At 42.7% G+C, this 16,852-nt stretch overlaps 1 protein-coding gene across 3 annotated transcripts in view; it reads left to right on the forward strand.

Moving 5' to 3' along the window:
* The window catches only part of ADAMTS17 (ADAM metallopeptidase with thrombospondin type 1 motif 17), a 269,254-nt gene that overhangs the window by 238,594 nt on the left and 13,808 nt on the right, over positions 1 to 16,852 (forward strand). For all 3 annotated transcript variants that reach the window (XM_042856603.2, XM_024102933.3, XM_024102934.3), the window contains one exon: positions 3,070 to 3,222. In XM_042856603.2, the coding sequence (XP_042712537.2) occupies positions 3,070 to 3,222 (153 nt within the window). The remainder of the gene's footprint in view (positions 1 to 3,069; positions 3,223 to 16,852) is intronic.

Genomic DNA, 16,852 nt, shown 5'->3' on the forward strand with positions numbered 1-16,852 from the left:
CCAGCAGGTCAAAACTGCCTGGATTGTATTTTTAAGGCAGACAGGCATGCTGAGATTTGTCCATTTGATGTAACGTATCAAGCTGATGCTTGTTTCCAGCATAGACCCCCTGAATGGAGAAGCCTCTTGGAATATACTCAAAAGACCTCACAGGGTATTTCATATCTTCACTATTTATTCAGTGTCAAGTCAACTGTCTTTTCCTCACTGATCCCTGAGGGGGAGAACTTGACGCTCAAGAGAGAGTTAGTTGTTATCTCAGTTGGTATGTATATCATTTTTCCACCCACCTGTCCCCAGCGGGCTTTCCATGAAAACTGGCTTGTAACCACTGCACTGGCAGGAAAGTGGAGCGTAGGAAGAACCTACGTGCTGCTGTACATTGGTACGATTTAGATGGGTTTGACAAGGCCACCCGTTCCCATATCCCTTTGTTGGAAAAGTGATCATTTAAAGCAGTGTTTCTTAGTCTTGGGATTGTGACTTCATCCAGGGTGGGTCCCTGAGGGGGCTGTGAGGTCATGGCAAACTCTCTAACAAAACAAAAATTCCAACATTCCTTCAACTTGGGTAGCAAAATGATGCTCAAATATCCCTACATGCATAGCAGCCTTGGCAGAATCCACTTCCACAGAACTCAAGAACTTAAAATGGACGTTTGGTGCCCACTCACGTGCACGTGGATGACATTGTCCTGGTACTTGTAATCCTGTCTCCTCTAGTGGCTGCTCCCAGCAAGTGTAACTGTCTGCTGCTTTCTCAGAGCTAAGGAATATACCCCTTATCACAAGTTGGAGAGGCCCGTGCTGTTAGTGCCAAAGAGCTCGTCTTTGAGCCCTGCTGATGACTCAGGTGTCTGTGTGTAGCCATAGTTTGCTGGATGTCATTTTGAACTGATCGCAAACTGGGGGGTCAAGGAGGGTGAATGGAAATACATTGGCATAATATCAGCTTTGGGTTATATGTACTGTATGATTGCATGCATTGCCATAACCTGTGATGGGAAGCATAATTAAACAAATAGAAAGAGTGCGAATATGTTTGTCATTTGCTCTCAACATAATTATGAGAGAGCACGCTGTACAGAATCAAAGATCCAGTGCAGGGTACGCATTATTGGCATTGCAGAAGACTTTGCTGCAGGATTTCGTGAGCTGGTATACCGCGAGACCTTGCAAATTCCACTGTGCAGCCAAGAGATTGAGTTGGTGCCACTGTGATTTTAGAATGCTTCATTGCATAGTCATGCAAAAGCAAAGGATGCAGAAACTTCCCTATTGTGTACTCTGGTGTATTTGTCCTTTTTCAGTATTGATAATAATCTCTTAAAGGGGTTAAAAATTCCACACGTGCAACACTGACTCCTGTTTAGAACTGGTTGAATTTTTTCAAATAAAAGGTTTTTTTGTTTGCAAAATTGCCGTCTTTTGGAAATATTTTTCCACAAAATATTGTCAGATTTCTTGCCTTTTTTTTAAAAAACATTTACTGGGTAAAATATTAGGGCTGTCAAGCGATTAAAAAAATGAATCGTGATTAATCACGCAATGAATTGCACTGTTAAAGAATAAGAGAATACCATTTATTTAAATATTTTTGGAGGTTTTCTACATTTTCAAATATATTGATTTCAGTTACCACACAGAATACTAAGTGTACTGTACTCACTTTATATTATTATTTTTATTACAAATATTTGCACAGTAAAAAACAAAAGAAATAGTATTTTTAATTCACCTAATACAAATAATGTAGTACAAATAGTATTTTTAATTCACCTAATACAAATAATGTAGTACAATCTGGGTCATCATCCAAGATTGCTATAACATTAATTATATGGCAGAATGTGGGTAAAACAGAGTAGGAGACATACAATTTTCTCCCAAGGAGATCAGTCACAAATTTAATTAACGCATCATTTTTTTAACAAGCGTCATCAGTATGGAAGCATGTCCTCTGAAACGGTGGGTGAAGCATGAAGGGGCATATGAGTGTTTAGCATATGTGACACGTAAGTACCTTGCAATGATGGCTACAAAAGTGCCATGCGAACGCCTGTTCTCACTTTCAGGTGACATTGTAAATAAGAAGCGGACAGCATTATGTCCCGTAAATGTAAACAAACGTGTTTGTCTTAGCGATTGGCTCAACAAAAAGGACTGAGTGGACTTGTCAGCTCTAAAGTTTTACATTGTTTTGTTTTTTGAGTGCAATTATGTAACAAAAAATCTACATTTGTAAGTTGCACTTTCATGATAAAGAGATTGCACTACAGTACTTGTATGAGGTGAATTGAAAAATACTATTTCTTTTATCCTTTTACAGTGCAAATATTGTAATAAAAATAATATAAAGTGAGCAGTGTACACTTTGTATTCTGTGTTGTAAGTGAAATTAATATATTTGAAAATGTAGAAAAACATCCAAAAAAATTAATAAATTTCAATTGGTATTCTATTGTTTAACAATGCAATGAAAACTGCAATTGTGATTAATTTTTTTTAGTTAATCGTGTGAGTTTAACTGCGATTAATCAACAGCCCTAGTTAAAAATTCCACACCTGCAACAGTGACTCCTGTTTAGAACTGGTTGAAATTTTTCAAATAAAAGGTTTTTTTAGTTTCAAAATTGCTGTTTTTCTGAAACGTTTTTCCACAAAATATTGTCAGATTTCTTGCCTTGTTTAAAAAATATTTACTGAAAAAAAAATTGAAAGTATCATTACATTTTTTTTGTTTGTTTCCCGTGGTTTTGGTAAATGAAATTTTAGATTGGTATTTTAGATAATGTAAAAATTTGGTAGAGGGGAAATTATTAAAGTGGCTAAAAGAATTGAAAAAAATGAATCCTTCAAAATGACAAAACAGCTTTGAATAGCTAAAATTTTTCATGAAACTTGTTTTTCATTTGTCCCTTGCCTCTGCTTCTGCAGCTGTGATGACACCCAGCCGAGATGGGAATTATTTGTAGTACCATAGTGAGTAGGAGCCCTGGTCACAGATCGGGATCCCATTCTGCTAGGTGCTGTCGTGCAGCAGTTGAAGGTAATGCCTCTTGTTTTTCAGTGCTCAGCAGATTGCGGCAGGGGAATCCAGAAGAGAACAGTAATGTGCACGAATTCTCAAGGGAAATGCGATGCGGCCACCAGGCCAAGGGACGAGGAAGAGTGTGAGGATCACACAGGCTGTTATGAGTGGAAAACAGGGGATTGGTCTAAGGTAATGGTGAACTCTGAGCAGTGTTTGTACTCTAATTGCCTAGATTATCAGGTCAGGAATCCACCTTTTAAACAACCCTTCCATGTGGATTTTAATGGGTTTTAATTATACTGTTTAATAGGAAATAGACGTATTTTCATGTTGTTGTTTTTTTAATTTGATTTCCATGAAAGTAGTTTGGGGATTTAAACACTCCGTCACAGCATCGACAACCCAAACATTGCAGCTTTGGGCTACTGCACAAGACACAGACATCTGTTTCCATTTTCTAAGCTGAGCAAACGGCAAAGTAAGCAGCAGAAGTTTGATTTTTTTTATTTTTTTTTAGAAATGTATCTTTCAGTGCTAACGGTTGCAGGTATTGTTAGAAATGTGGCTGCCGAGGAGTAATGGAAGCCTAAATGGCGGCTCGTGTGGCCTGTTGTGAGGAGCAGAGGGGGGCTGTAACTGCTGGTCTGACCTCCAGCTCCCAAAGGTTTTCTCTGGCTGTGTGCCATAACTGCTGTATGACCCCCCACCCCCAGAGGTTGCCTATGCTATGGCTATATGCCACACACACATGTTCTCCGCCATGGTTTTGGGATGTATTGTGGTTGGCAGACCTCCCTCAAAGTCCCTTATGAGGCTAAGAAGAGAATGAAGAAGCTGAGCAGTCCACAGAGACACCAGGCTGGCTCGCAGTTCTACCTCAGAGCTCTCAGTAGAGGTGGCATCCCCTGGCAACAACCACCCCCTTCAAGGTAATCAGTGGAAATGGACACAGTCCGAAGCCCCCCTGCTATCTCCAGGATCAGTCTATCCCCCTTTAGCCGCCCCCCGCTCTCTCCTTGCCAGGAGAAGGAGAACTCTCAGGGCTCAAGAGGGCAAAGTGAATGGCAGAATCCACTAAGAGAGATTTGGTGCGGGAACTCGTTTGCTTGGGACTCTCCTGCACTGATCTGCACGCAAGAGGGTGAGGCAGGCTTTGGGCTTGGCCGTAGAGAGAGCCTGCTAGGGGAAATGAAACAAAACACTACCTGAAAGAAGGCAGGTTGGCCTAGTTAATGTGGGCTTCAAGTGCCTGGCACCTGGCTGACAGAACCAAGGGCTTGGGAGAACTGGTGTTAAACAGCACATTGGAAAGGACCTGTTCAGCAAATCCTTCCCAAGAGAGACAAGGGGACTCAAAGCACCGAATGGCAAATTCTGCTCCTGACTCATACAAGTAGCCCCTGATGGCAAGCAGAATCTGACACTTCCTGTTTCATCATAGTAAAGATGGATCCAAAGCTGTATCTCCCGGAGCCACCAGCACCTCATAGGCACAAGAAATACACTGCACGGTCTTATCCGTGACTCACTCTGACCCTCTGAAGTGAAAATTAGTCATTTACTTAAAAATAGAGCCAGAATTCCCATCCTCAGGGCCTCACTCTACCCCCACTCACACCGTCGTGAATGTAGAGCCCCTAGAGTGTTGTCAGTGGACTTAATCCTGATATACCGATGTAAGTCAGAGGAGAATTGGTGCCTGAGTTTTCACTCAGTCCTTAGCCGCACAGTCAGTTTTCTCTGAGTACGGACCTCAGCAATTGGCCACGCTGTTCATAAAATCTCTTTAAATTGCTAACTTCATGCTTGCTTGGGGGACTGAAATTTCCCAGGAATATTATATTCCAGTCCTGTTTTATCTTATCTTTGTAACTGTACCATTCTTTAAACACAAAGCCTGTTTTGTGTTCAGGAATGTACGGCATGTGCTGAAACCACTGGGATACAGTAGTTTCATTTTGCTTTCCAAAAAAGCAAAGTTAATTCTTGTTGTTGATCAACCTCCAGTGAAACAGAGGCCATCGCAGGCAAATGGGCTTACCTGCCGTAGCATTTTTTAGATGACGATCGGTAATAAAAATATTTGTAAATAGATCCCCTCAGGAGGCAATTGTATGTGAATCTAATGGTGTTGATGCTGGAGAATGCATTAAGAACCTGCCATATGCAATAAGTCTATATTTATGCTGAAACAAGAAGCTGTATAACAGAATGTTTCGAGTATTGAACGTTATTTTATTCATAACCTGGCATGCAGAACCCAGGAGAGCTAGCCAAAATAAACTGTCCCCCTATATTAACAGGTGAAATAACATTTTTTTAAAAAAATCTTAAAACATTTCAGAGTAGGAATTGACTAGGACTCTTTTTATAGCGGGAAATATGAAATAGTTGTGAATTCACCAATTACATAGAATCAGCGATCCAGAGGTTTTAAATCCAGTAGGAGATCCCCTAAAGCCATCATACATCCTAACCCATCCTGCTGGTATTGACTAGCATAGCACGGTAGGTGGCCCCTTTTGGTGAACATGTCATTGTTTGGAGACAAAAAGTTTGGGAGCAGTAGAGTGTAGCGAGCCCCATGAAGTCAAACTAAAATCCCATTGTAAAACATTGTTGCTACATAAATTGCCGTGAAAGAATTTAGCGCTTATAAAACGGAAGCTTTTCGTGTTAATACAAATTAGCCTCAGCACATGCAACGACTTCGTAAAATTATTTCATTAGGCATTTTCAGTCTATTGCTGGGAGTATTTTTGTGGGGGGGGGGAGGGGTTAATGATTAATAGTTATTTTCTCAGATAAAAAAAAATTTTGATTCTTTACATGCAAACAACTTACATAGCAGCCCCACAAATACTCTGCCCTCCAATCCATCCCTCATCCAAACCGTGACGATTAAGGTTTTAAAATCCATCATGAGGAACATAGGAAGAGACAAAACCTCATAAAAAGAATAAAGTCCAGACAAACCTTATAAATAGGATAGGTCCATGTGTGGTAATGGGCAAACTGTTTTTATTATTTACAGAGCAGCCTCCCTGGAATACACAGAGCATATAAATGAACAGACAGATCACTGCTGTAGAGAGCTTACGGTCAAATTCAGACATGACAGAGCACACGATGACAGTAAACAATGCCTGAGTGAGGCACATGGGATGAACCAGGGTTACCATGGCAAAAGATGACATGTTTATGTTATGTACCCATCTCATTAGTTCCTGGTGTGCTCAGATACTACGGTGATGCAATATAAAACCTTAAGTTACATTGTTAGTAGTATTTTATACATTATCTCTATGTACACTCACACATTCATATACAAGTTTATATAGGGGCTTGATCCACTTTGTGCAGAACAGGAAGTTGGGGGTGGGGTGGGCACATGGGCTGTGACTGTGCGACTACCTAGATCTTCCGGCCCAAGCTTCACATACTGTGTCTGCAGCCCCCACAGCTCTACTACTACTCCTCAGCCCTTAGAGCAGTGTTTCCCAAACTTGGGACGCCGCTTGTGTAGGGAAAGCCCCCGGCGGGCCGGGCCAGTTTGTTTACCTGCCGCATCCGCAGGTCCGGGCGATCGCGGCTCCCACTGGCCGCGGTTCGCTGCTCCAGGCCAATGGGAGATGCGGGAAGCAGCGGCCAGTAAGTCCCTCGGCCCGCGCCGCTTCCAGCAGCCCCCATTGGCCTGGAGCAGCGAACCACGGCCCCAAGTGGTGCCGATGTCCATTGTGCAATGCCATTTGCTCTGGCTTATGGCTGGGAGGAGAATTTCAGCCCTAATTGTTGTCATATTTGCAACGTATGTGGGGGATACTATTTAAAGTTGCCACTAAAGTTTATTCCGAGTGTCCTATGCAGATACACATGTGACATTTTTAGTTCACTCTGCAGTTCCTTACTGTTTATCCAGCCCCTGAGGATAATATAATTATTATTTTTATTTATTTAGCACTAACGCAGAACTATACAAAACATAAATGAAGACATTCCATGTCCCACACATCCTATCATCTAAAGGGTGGACATACTAGATGAAAGTGAAAGCATACTAGATGGAAGTGTTCGCTTAGAATTTTAAATCTTTCTTTCTTTCTCTCTAACCTGATGTCTTCAGAGTCACAATTCATTATAAATTTTTCCTATATGATATAAAGGTAACCAAATGAATAGGAACCAACTCAGCCATCTCCCATTCACACTATTTATCCACGTGGAAATGCATCTATCCACGTCAGCCGTTTCTGGAAGTGTTGTTCGCCCAGTTAGTATTCAGATAAACACACACATCTCACTCACTCACCATCATTTGGATACTTTGAAGCAGTTCTATATTGGCTGAAAACTGTGGCCTGTTAAACATTTTGTCATTGGATAGTAAATAACGTCTTTTGTTGTTGTTTGTTGTGCTGTTTAAAGGGAAGGATCAGCGTTGCTCATTTTCCCAGAACTTCACACTGAAGCATAGATTTTAAAAATATGTTTCGAACCTGCTAGTTATTCCAGGGGTACTGCTTTTTAGCAGTATGGACGTTGATGAACTACGATGGCTTAAATATATTGCGGACTAACTTCAGCTAGGGCTCCCGATAACCTAGTAAATTACTGCACTCTTTTAAAAGATGCAGGTAGTTAATATTCTGAATGTATTGTTACATAAAGTTTAATGGTCTACATGATTTATCCTGTTCGCACGTGTTAGGCTGCACTTGAGGGAGTGAGCTGAAGGACTTTGTCCTTGACCTTGCATCCAGGATCCATCATGAGTCATGTAGTGAAAATGTACATCCTGCGTGATGCAGTGATGCATTTCTGACTTGGCTCAGGAGCGTGTTGGGTGGACCCCGGTGCTGACAAACATCAAGTGTTGCCTGAAGTTGAACAGTCCTAGGAGGTTGCTTTTCAGCTCCCCAAGCTTCCCCCAAATTTCTCCCTCTCCTCCACTCCCCTCCTAGTCTGGTATTGAAGAAGCAGTGAGATCACTCAGGTACAAATCAGCAAGTGGGATATTTTCCTCATGCTCTGTTTCCCCATTTGGCTGCTGGACTCCTTCAGGGTATAAGTGGAACTAGCAATATTTAAATAGAGAATGATTCACTATTCTTCTGGATTTTTTTCTTTTTTAAAATTTCTTAGTTTATTTGTTTCACTGGTTGATACATCTTAACATTTGCTGTTTCTGCCTTGTGAATAGTGTCTGAGTTTTGGGGTCAGCAGCACAATCAGAGTGATTCTGGTTTCCCAATTCCACTATTTAGTTATATTATTTCAAGAGGATTATATCCAGGAAGCCAGAATTAGGGGGGCAAAAAAATTGTTAGTGCTGACATTCTCAAAGGCCCATTTTGGGTAGGTGGAGCATTAGACATGCAGTTGATTTTCCCCAGGCAACAAGCTAGCAATCCTATCATATCATATATTTCATAGTCTCATGAAAAAAAAGTCTTTTAAAGGAAGAAAGGTGCAGTTGCTGGATAATACACTTATGTAACTCCAGAGTAATTGACTATAATCATTCCCTACGATCCATTCATCAAAACCCAAGAACCCCACTCAAAATAGTGGGTCAGATATTGATCTCAGTTACAACGGTATAAATCCAGATTAATTTAGTCAGATGAGATACTCCAGATTTACATCAGTGTAACTGAGATCAGAATCTGACCTACTGTGTTGAGCAAGACCCTTGGGTTTTGTGCAGTAAGGACCAGGTACTCAGGACAAATATAAATGTCTGAGCTGAGACTGTATTGAGTGGGGAAAAGAGATTTGGGGAAGAAACATTCTTTTACCAATTTCTATTTCAAACACTTGGCTGGTGCGCATCTCAGAGGGCACATGGGAACCCAGAACCCCTTACTGGCTGGAACGAACTGGAGCAAAGCCCTAGTAGGAAACACTTTGGCAAAATGTGATGTTAAAAATATTCCTGCTGTCAAATAATGTCATTAATGATAAAGCACATTTGAAAAATTACCTATAGCCACCTATCAGGGGGTAGCCGTGTTAGTCTGTATCTACAAAAACAACAAGGAGTCTGGTGGCACCTTAAAGACTAACAGATTTATTTGGGCATAAGCTTTCGTGAGTAAAAACCTCACTTCTTCGGATGCATAGCTATGCATCCGAAGAAGTGAGGTTTTTACTCACGAAAGCTTATGCCCAAATAAATCTGTTAGTCTTTAAGGTGCCACCAGACTCCTTGTTTCTATAGCCACCTGTCATCCCAGGCAATCAACAGTTGCCAATTTCTTTCCAGTCCTTTTCTCGGTCTATGTAATGCTGGCTGCAGGTACTCATCGCAGGGGAATGTTTAAAATTGGGGGGGGTCTATTTTCCTATTAGAATAGCATTGCTTTTATGCCAAACATTGAAATGTTTCCTACTGAAGATCAGGGGTTATTAGTCATGATTGTGGTAACAAGGGCTTTCTCATTGCAAATGAGTTATTTTGGCAGTTATTTGCAGTAAATTGTATTCTCTAAAAGAAATAAAAACACGGTGCAGTGCACTCAGAGCCATTTTTCTTTCAGCAACTACTGTGCAATCAGCCTTTCTTCTTAATTCTAGGGAAAGGCATGTTTTCTGAGTTACAGGTGTTGGGGAACATCAGAAAATCCTTCTATACTCCTTGCCCTTGATGATTAACTCACATTACATGATAAGAGCAGATCAATGACAGCTGTAGTTTAGGAGGTGTATTCAAAGCTGTTGTGACTAGAGAAGCAAACTCTCCTTTTTTACAGCATTCATTACATAGTCACAGCTTGACCTGCCATCTGTTTATAATAAACCACAGACAACTTGTTAATTCTTGATAAAGGTTACAATCAAGTTCATCTTCTTATGCCTTGGGGAAAATAACTTTTCTTCTTCGATTCACATTTCTGGATAGAAAATTACAAGGGATGGACAGTAATTTAGATCCGAAGCCAAGCATCGCAGCTGGCAGTCCATTTCTGCACATACAACTAACGTCCCTGCAAAAGTGGGTGTGTGCCCATTTTTGTGCGGGCACACAAATATGGTAGTGATTGCACACAAGTTTGCATGCACAAATTGCAGTTTGCACATGCAAAATTGTTGCACAGAAGCGGATGTTGGAAATTTGGCCAGAGGAGTGTCTGCTGCTGGTTGGCTGCCGTAAGAAGCATGCAAAATATAGAAATTGAAATGACAGGGATGAGATGTGCTCTGTGTAGGACCCAGCTGTGGGGAGGGAATGTGGTTCTTAGCCAACTTTCCACTTCCCCAGTCCTGGGGCTGACCAGGGGCCAGATCAGCCTCCAGTGTAACATTACAAGGCCTAGTTACCAACCCCAAGGTCTACTCTAAGTTATGTTGATAGTAATAGTTCCCTACAGATTGTTCTGCTGGCCAGCAATCCGGAAGCTCAAGCCACAACCCTTCCAGTCATCCGCTCACCCCCAACACCTCTCTGTGCCAGAGGGCTGGGAGCAGATGGCACAAACCTGGATGTATCGGCTTTACACCAGCCAAGGATTCCCCGACAGGAGGGGGATCCCCCACTGCAGAGTAAGTATACAAAAGGAAGGATGCAATTCTGGCTCCATAGGTTGAGGGAGTAGAAAGGAACCATTTTACATGGTGATGGGTTAAACCGGTCACAATTTATTCAACTTCCTTTGTGGGCGGGTTTTAGCATAAAAGAGACATGGCTCTTAGCCAGCCGTAGCTTTGCTTTTACAAAGCAGAAACCATCCCTGGCTTTGCCCGTCTGCTCTTATAGTGAAGTGGATTTTGTTTACAACACTGAATCCCCAGTGGCTTCATTGCATTGAGGCTTTTGGCGTGAAATCAGAGTTTTGCACACAAGGATTGTTGTTTAGACATGGTGATGATCCAGGACTGTTGGTGATTTTTCTTTCTTCTTCACTGTCAGTGGAGTTGATACTGGAATTTCTTTCTACTCACTGTGCCCTGAGTTTGCTATGTAGCCTTTTCTGGTGTTTTACCGCATTAAGCTAACGTGAAATCCGGCATCTTGGCAGGGGGTTAGACTAGGTGACCCTTGCGGTCTCTTCTAACCCTGTGGTTCTATGATTCTGTGAAATAAGCCACTCTTAGCCCAAAATAAGGGCATCTACACAGAGATTGCACCAGTTTAAAAATACATCTGTAGTTAAACTGGTGCCAGTTCCTAGGTAGACGAGGCCTTTCTCTACAAATAGCTCAATGTGGTCAAGGGAAGGAGCAACAAACTTTTTCAAGGATTTCCTTTCAAGTCTGAGTCCGCTGGGCGTGGGGGACTGATTGGCCCGCCCACTCTCCACACATCCATGCTCCTGCTGCCACTGCAAAACTGTCTTCTCAAGGGATTTGGGGTGTTTTGTAGCCAGCCCCAGGGAGGTGCTAATCTGCTTGCTCTTCAGGGGACACACATGAATGAAAGTGGATGCTCCCTGAAATGCTTGTTTCATCCAAGGCATTGCCTTTCACTAATTGCTAAAACTTGGATGTGGACTTCAAGAGCTGCTTTTGTGTGCCAGTTCCCACAATCTTCCATGAATCTGCTTGCTTCATCAGATGACATGCTGACTGATTCCTGAGCTGAGAGCTGTCTGTCAGGTAATTCCAGAGTTTACCCTGCTTTCACAAGGGTGTCATTGTCAGTGCCTGTGAGGTATTTACACCTTAGAAAAACATCCCTCAGAAATGCATAATGTACCATACAGTTACTGCAATCAGATAATGGGCTGAGCCAAAGTAATGTCAAATGTGACCATCCTGCTAACAAGTAGAACTGATTGCATTGTTGTAGACAAATTAGTGGATTTAAATGTAGCTTAGCATCTTTATTAGTCCAAGCAATTTCGGGTTTAAACACAAAATTGTAAGGTCTGTTCTTCCATATTATCCCAGTGGCATTCCAGCAGGGATCAGACCTCCTGGTTTGTTAACATCAGTCTTGGGAGAGCAATAGTTCTTGGAGATAAGAAATAGGTGGTATTGAAAGATAAAGGCTTTTGATGCTTGTGCTGTAAAGGTGCGGCTCAAAAGAGAAAGGAAGGTTGACATTAGACGGGAAATCAAGAGATCTGGGTTGTGTTCCCACCTCTGCCACAGACTTCCTATGTGGCCTTGGACCTCTTTGTGCCTCAGTTTCCTCCCCAGCAGGAACCGTAACACTTACCTACCTTACAAGGGTATTGTGAGGTTCTCGGATGTTATGCTGATGAGCACCCGAGGAGAACTAATTAATGAATGCATAAATGTATTCTGCAGTATAAAAGCTTGAGTCTTGGCACACGGGACATCTGAACATTGAATAATTGTACAGGCAAAACGTACACATGCAAAATGGAGCCTGACGTTGTAGTGATGGCGTTGGAGCGCCTTTGAAAATGCAGCCCTCAGTGAAGTGATGCAGCAAGTCTGAATGCATAAAAAACACCTAAAGCATAAGCCTGATTTTCTTGTGTGAAATCCTGACTCCAATGTAGGCAACGGAATTTTACCATTGACTTCAAGGGGGCCAGGATTTCACCCCTTGTCTTTAAAAAGAAAATAGAAGGACAGGCGACAATAGGTATGTAGTACAAGCTAGTTCACAGGGCCCTGGTCTGGGAGTTAGGAAAGCTGAATTCTATTCCTGACTGTGCCACTGACCTAATGTGTAACCTGTGGGCAAGCCATTTCACTTCTCTCTGCTTCTTGATTCCCCTCTCACTTTTTGCATGGCTTGCCTGTTTAGACTATAAACTCTGTTGCAGAGACTTTTCTGCACAATGCATAGTACAACGGGGCCCTGATCAACAGTCAGGGCGCTGAGTCTCCCGCTTGTCATGCTGGCCATTGTTGTCTCAGAGTTTCCTTGTATTCCCCCGTCAGTGTGTCTGTATCCATCTGTTGTCTTATAGTTAGATTGTAAGCACCTTAGGGAAGGAACTGTCTTCTTGCTTTTTGTTTGTATAGCACCTAACAGAGTAAGATCTGGATCTATGACTGGGACTCCTAGACACTACAAGAATACAAATAAATCATAATAATAGATGCTACTGTAATACAAATTATTGTTATTACTAATAAAGTAGGATTTTTGTCAGCGTGAAGGCCATAGTCATTAGTATTCCATTTGAAATGGAGCACATCCTAATGTGTTCTTGTCTAGTGGGATTCTCAGAGGTTGGCTGTGATTTCCAACAATAGAACGTTGAGTTAATTGCTAAGAAGAATTGTTCTAAGTAAAAGGGCTACTTCATTAAGTGCATTTTTCTTATAGAGAATTAATGACTTGGATAATGGAGTGGAGTAGGCTTATAAAAGCTGGGAGGGGTTGCTAGAACTTTGGAGGATAGTATTTGAATTCAAATCAACCTTGACAAATTGGAGAATTGATATGAAATCAATGAGATGAAATTAAATAAAGACACGTGCAAAGTACTACACTTCGGAAGGAAAAATTAAATGCACAAATACAAAATGGGAAATAACTGGATAGGCAGCAGTATTGCTGAAAACCATCTGGAGGTTAGAGTGGATCACAAATGGAATATGAGCTGGCAATTAACAGGAAAGTCGTATGTAGGATACGGGAGGTAATTGTCCCAGTCTACTTGGGACTGATGAGGCCTTAGCAGGAATACTGTGTCCAGTTCTGGGCACCATGCTTTAGGAAAGATATGGACAAATTGGAGAGAGTCCAGAGAAGAGCTACCATAAAGATAAAAGGTTTAGAAAACCTGACCTATGAGGTAAAGGTTAAAACAACTGGTTACGTATAGTCATGAGAAAAGAAGACTGAGGGGACCAGATAAGTCTTCAAATATGTTAAGGGCTGTTCTAAAGAAGATGGTGATCAGTGGTTCTCCATGCTCACTTAAGGTAGGACAAGAAGTAATGGGCTTAATGTGCAGCAAGGGAGAATTAGGTTAGATATTAGGACAAACTTTCTGACTATATAAGGATAGTTAAGTTCTGGAACAGGCTTCCAAGGAGCTTCTGGAATCCCCATCATTGGAGATCTTTAAAAACAAACACCTGTGAGGGAAAGTCTAGGAATATACTTGGTCCTGCCTCAGTGCAGGGAGCTGAACAAGACCTCTTGAGGTTCCTTCCATTCGTACACTCCTATGATTCTTCAAAGCCTCCACCAGAATCCATTGATTTCTTAGGGAATTTCATCATAACTATTTTAGCTTTAAAAACAAAAAGAATATGTGGAGGATAAAAACATGTGTAAGAGGCAGAGCTGCTTAATCATTGACATTCTGTTCTAATTCTTGAGTTACCCTGACATTCTGGTAAAGAATTCAGGATTATTTTTTCAATAAGAGGTATGTGCAGCAAGTAATTCACCATTTATCACTCATGGTACCCAGCCTGAGGGTAATTATGCAGATTGAAACCCCATGATAATCAGCGTATCTTTGTGCTAGTCAGACAGATGTTGCACGTACAGCTATCTCCTGTAGAAACATCTGTTCGCGACTCCCTATAATTGTGTACTCTTTCTAACAGCCTTTCAGGATTTATGATGTCCAAATTGGAATTAAGGAAACAATTTTCCAGAACACCTTTAAAGACCAGTTAGCATCAAAGTGTCCGGTCATTGGTCTCACTGTGTTTACAAGGAAGGCAGTGCAAGGATTGACAGTGTTGTCTAACCTGAGCAGCTCTCCATCCAGCAGCGACTCGCGGGTGGGGTGCGGGGGAATATCTTTGGTACATAGAGGGCGAAGATAAACAGTATCTCGCTAAGTTTAAACACGCCCAGCAGAATCTTCCGTTTAAATTCTCAGTTGTTTGTAAATTGCAGTTAAGCACCATTAATTAATAGTTAAATAACTAAAGAGAGTGTTCAGACTAACCCAAGCGCCCAAGAAATTCTTTTAAAAACAAGGGCTATATTCTTAGCTGGTGTAAATCAGCATTAAAGTCCTACAGATAGGGAAACTGATGGAGCAATGCCTCTTTATATCAGCTGGGGACCTGGGCTGAGTGCAAAAACATCTCTGCAAGGAGAGCTAAGCATGCTGGAATATGGAACCATATAGGCTAGTAGGCCCATGTACATTGCACAGTTGGGCTTCTATTACCCAGCACAAAGTTTGCAGCCATTTCTTGTAGGGTCGTGTTGTGAGGGATTGCGGGTCTCAAACCTAGGTCCGTGGGTCCTCAAGCAGTGCCCAGACCACAACCACCCGCATAGGCGCCGACTTCCCCTCTGCCGGGTGTGTGCTCAACACCCCACCCCTGCACCGCCCTCGCCCCTCCCCCATTCCACCTCTTTCCCAAAGTCCCCTTACCACCCTGTCTTTTCCTACCTCAGCCCCACCCCTTCCTGCCCCCCCTTCTCCCAAGTCCCCACCCCGCCCTGCCTCTTCTCCGCCTCCTCCCCTGAGCATTCCGCATCCCCACTCCTCCCCCTCCCTCCCGGAAAGTCCTAAGTGCTGCCAAACAGCTGTTAGGCAGCAGGGCGGGGGGGTGGAAAGCGCTGAGAAGAAGGGGGAGGAGCAGGGACATGGCACGCTCATGGGGGAGAAGGAGCTTGGGGGTGCTCCAGCCCCGGAGCACCCACAGAGTCGGTGCCTATGCCACCACCTCACAGCGCTCCAGAACCAGCAAGGGAGGGATTTAGCGGAACTCTGGCCGGCCACAGGCTCCACTCACAAAGCTCTTGATTGGAGCAGACACCCAGCCCCACTGATTGACCTGGATGCAGTACTTAAGCCAGGAGGCACAGGAACTTGTCTGAGCACCTGAGTGAACTGATGTACTGCTGGCTTGGCCTTGGCCCCGCTATCTGACTCTGACTCATGCTTGACCCCTGACACTGGTTCTTGGTTCCTGATTCCACCTTGATCCTTGGCATGGCGGTCTGACTTCTGACTCCAGTCCTGACCCTCGGGCTGACTCCAGACACTGATTCCAGCTCAATCTTTGGCACAACTGTTGACCCCCAACTCCGACCCTGACTCTTGGCGCTATCCTGACTCTGGCTTTGGTTTCTGGCATCGGACCCTGCCTTTGATAACTAGGCCTGCTTGCCCACATCCTGGTCTCTACATCTGTCCTTAAAAACTTACTGGTAGATCAAATCAAACCAGTCGCATTTCTTTGTTTCTGTGCGCCATATTGCGCACACAGCATTTTGCAGCACTGTTACTTCTCCAGAATGGATTTAAACCTGGCCTCTTTCAGCCTCTGAACTCTGAAGATAATGGGGCTCTTCAGAATGGGGAAGTCTAGTTTAATTATGCATTGAGACCTGCTGGAAGCGCTGGTCCTGTCTTGTTCTTTAGGTCATCCAGGCTTCAGTTTGAAAGCACGGCTCTAGGCAGTTGGAAAAAATTCTGCCTCTCTTAAAGTTCTGAGGTACTGTCGCATCCATCCGCCATGAGCATTTTCTGTTATAATTTATTGTTTCTTCCAACTCAGTTTACTGAGTCAGAGGAGCAGACATTTCTTCTTGATTAAATTAAATCAGTCACTTGACAAAAGTTTTCAAATGAAAGATTGCTGCTAACAAGACCAGATAGGTTTTCGGATTTCTTTTCCCCCTATGAAATATTGAGAAATAGCTTACAAGATGCTTTGGGCTAATTAGATCTTATCAGCGGAAAGACAGACGTTTCATTCTTTAGTGCATAATTAATTATACAGCAGTGGAAGTTGCCCTGAAGTTTATGAACGTGCTCGCTGCTGAGTTGCTGTGAAGCTGAAGAGTTTAAATTAGCAATGTTCGTTATAAGCCTGACACTAGGGACTGTAGCAACAACTCTCATCACCTCACCCTCAACCCCCCACATTGAGGACTGTTGAAATCCAGGGAGCACAGAGCCGGCAAGAC

This window comes from Chrysemys picta, chromosome 10, assembly GCF_011386835.1.
Source record: "Chrysemys picta bellii isolate R12L10 chromosome 10, ASM1138683v2, whole genome shotgun sequence".
NCBI classification, from domain to species: domain Eukaryota; kingdom Metazoa; phylum Chordata; order Testudines; family Emydidae; genus Chrysemys; species Chrysemys picta.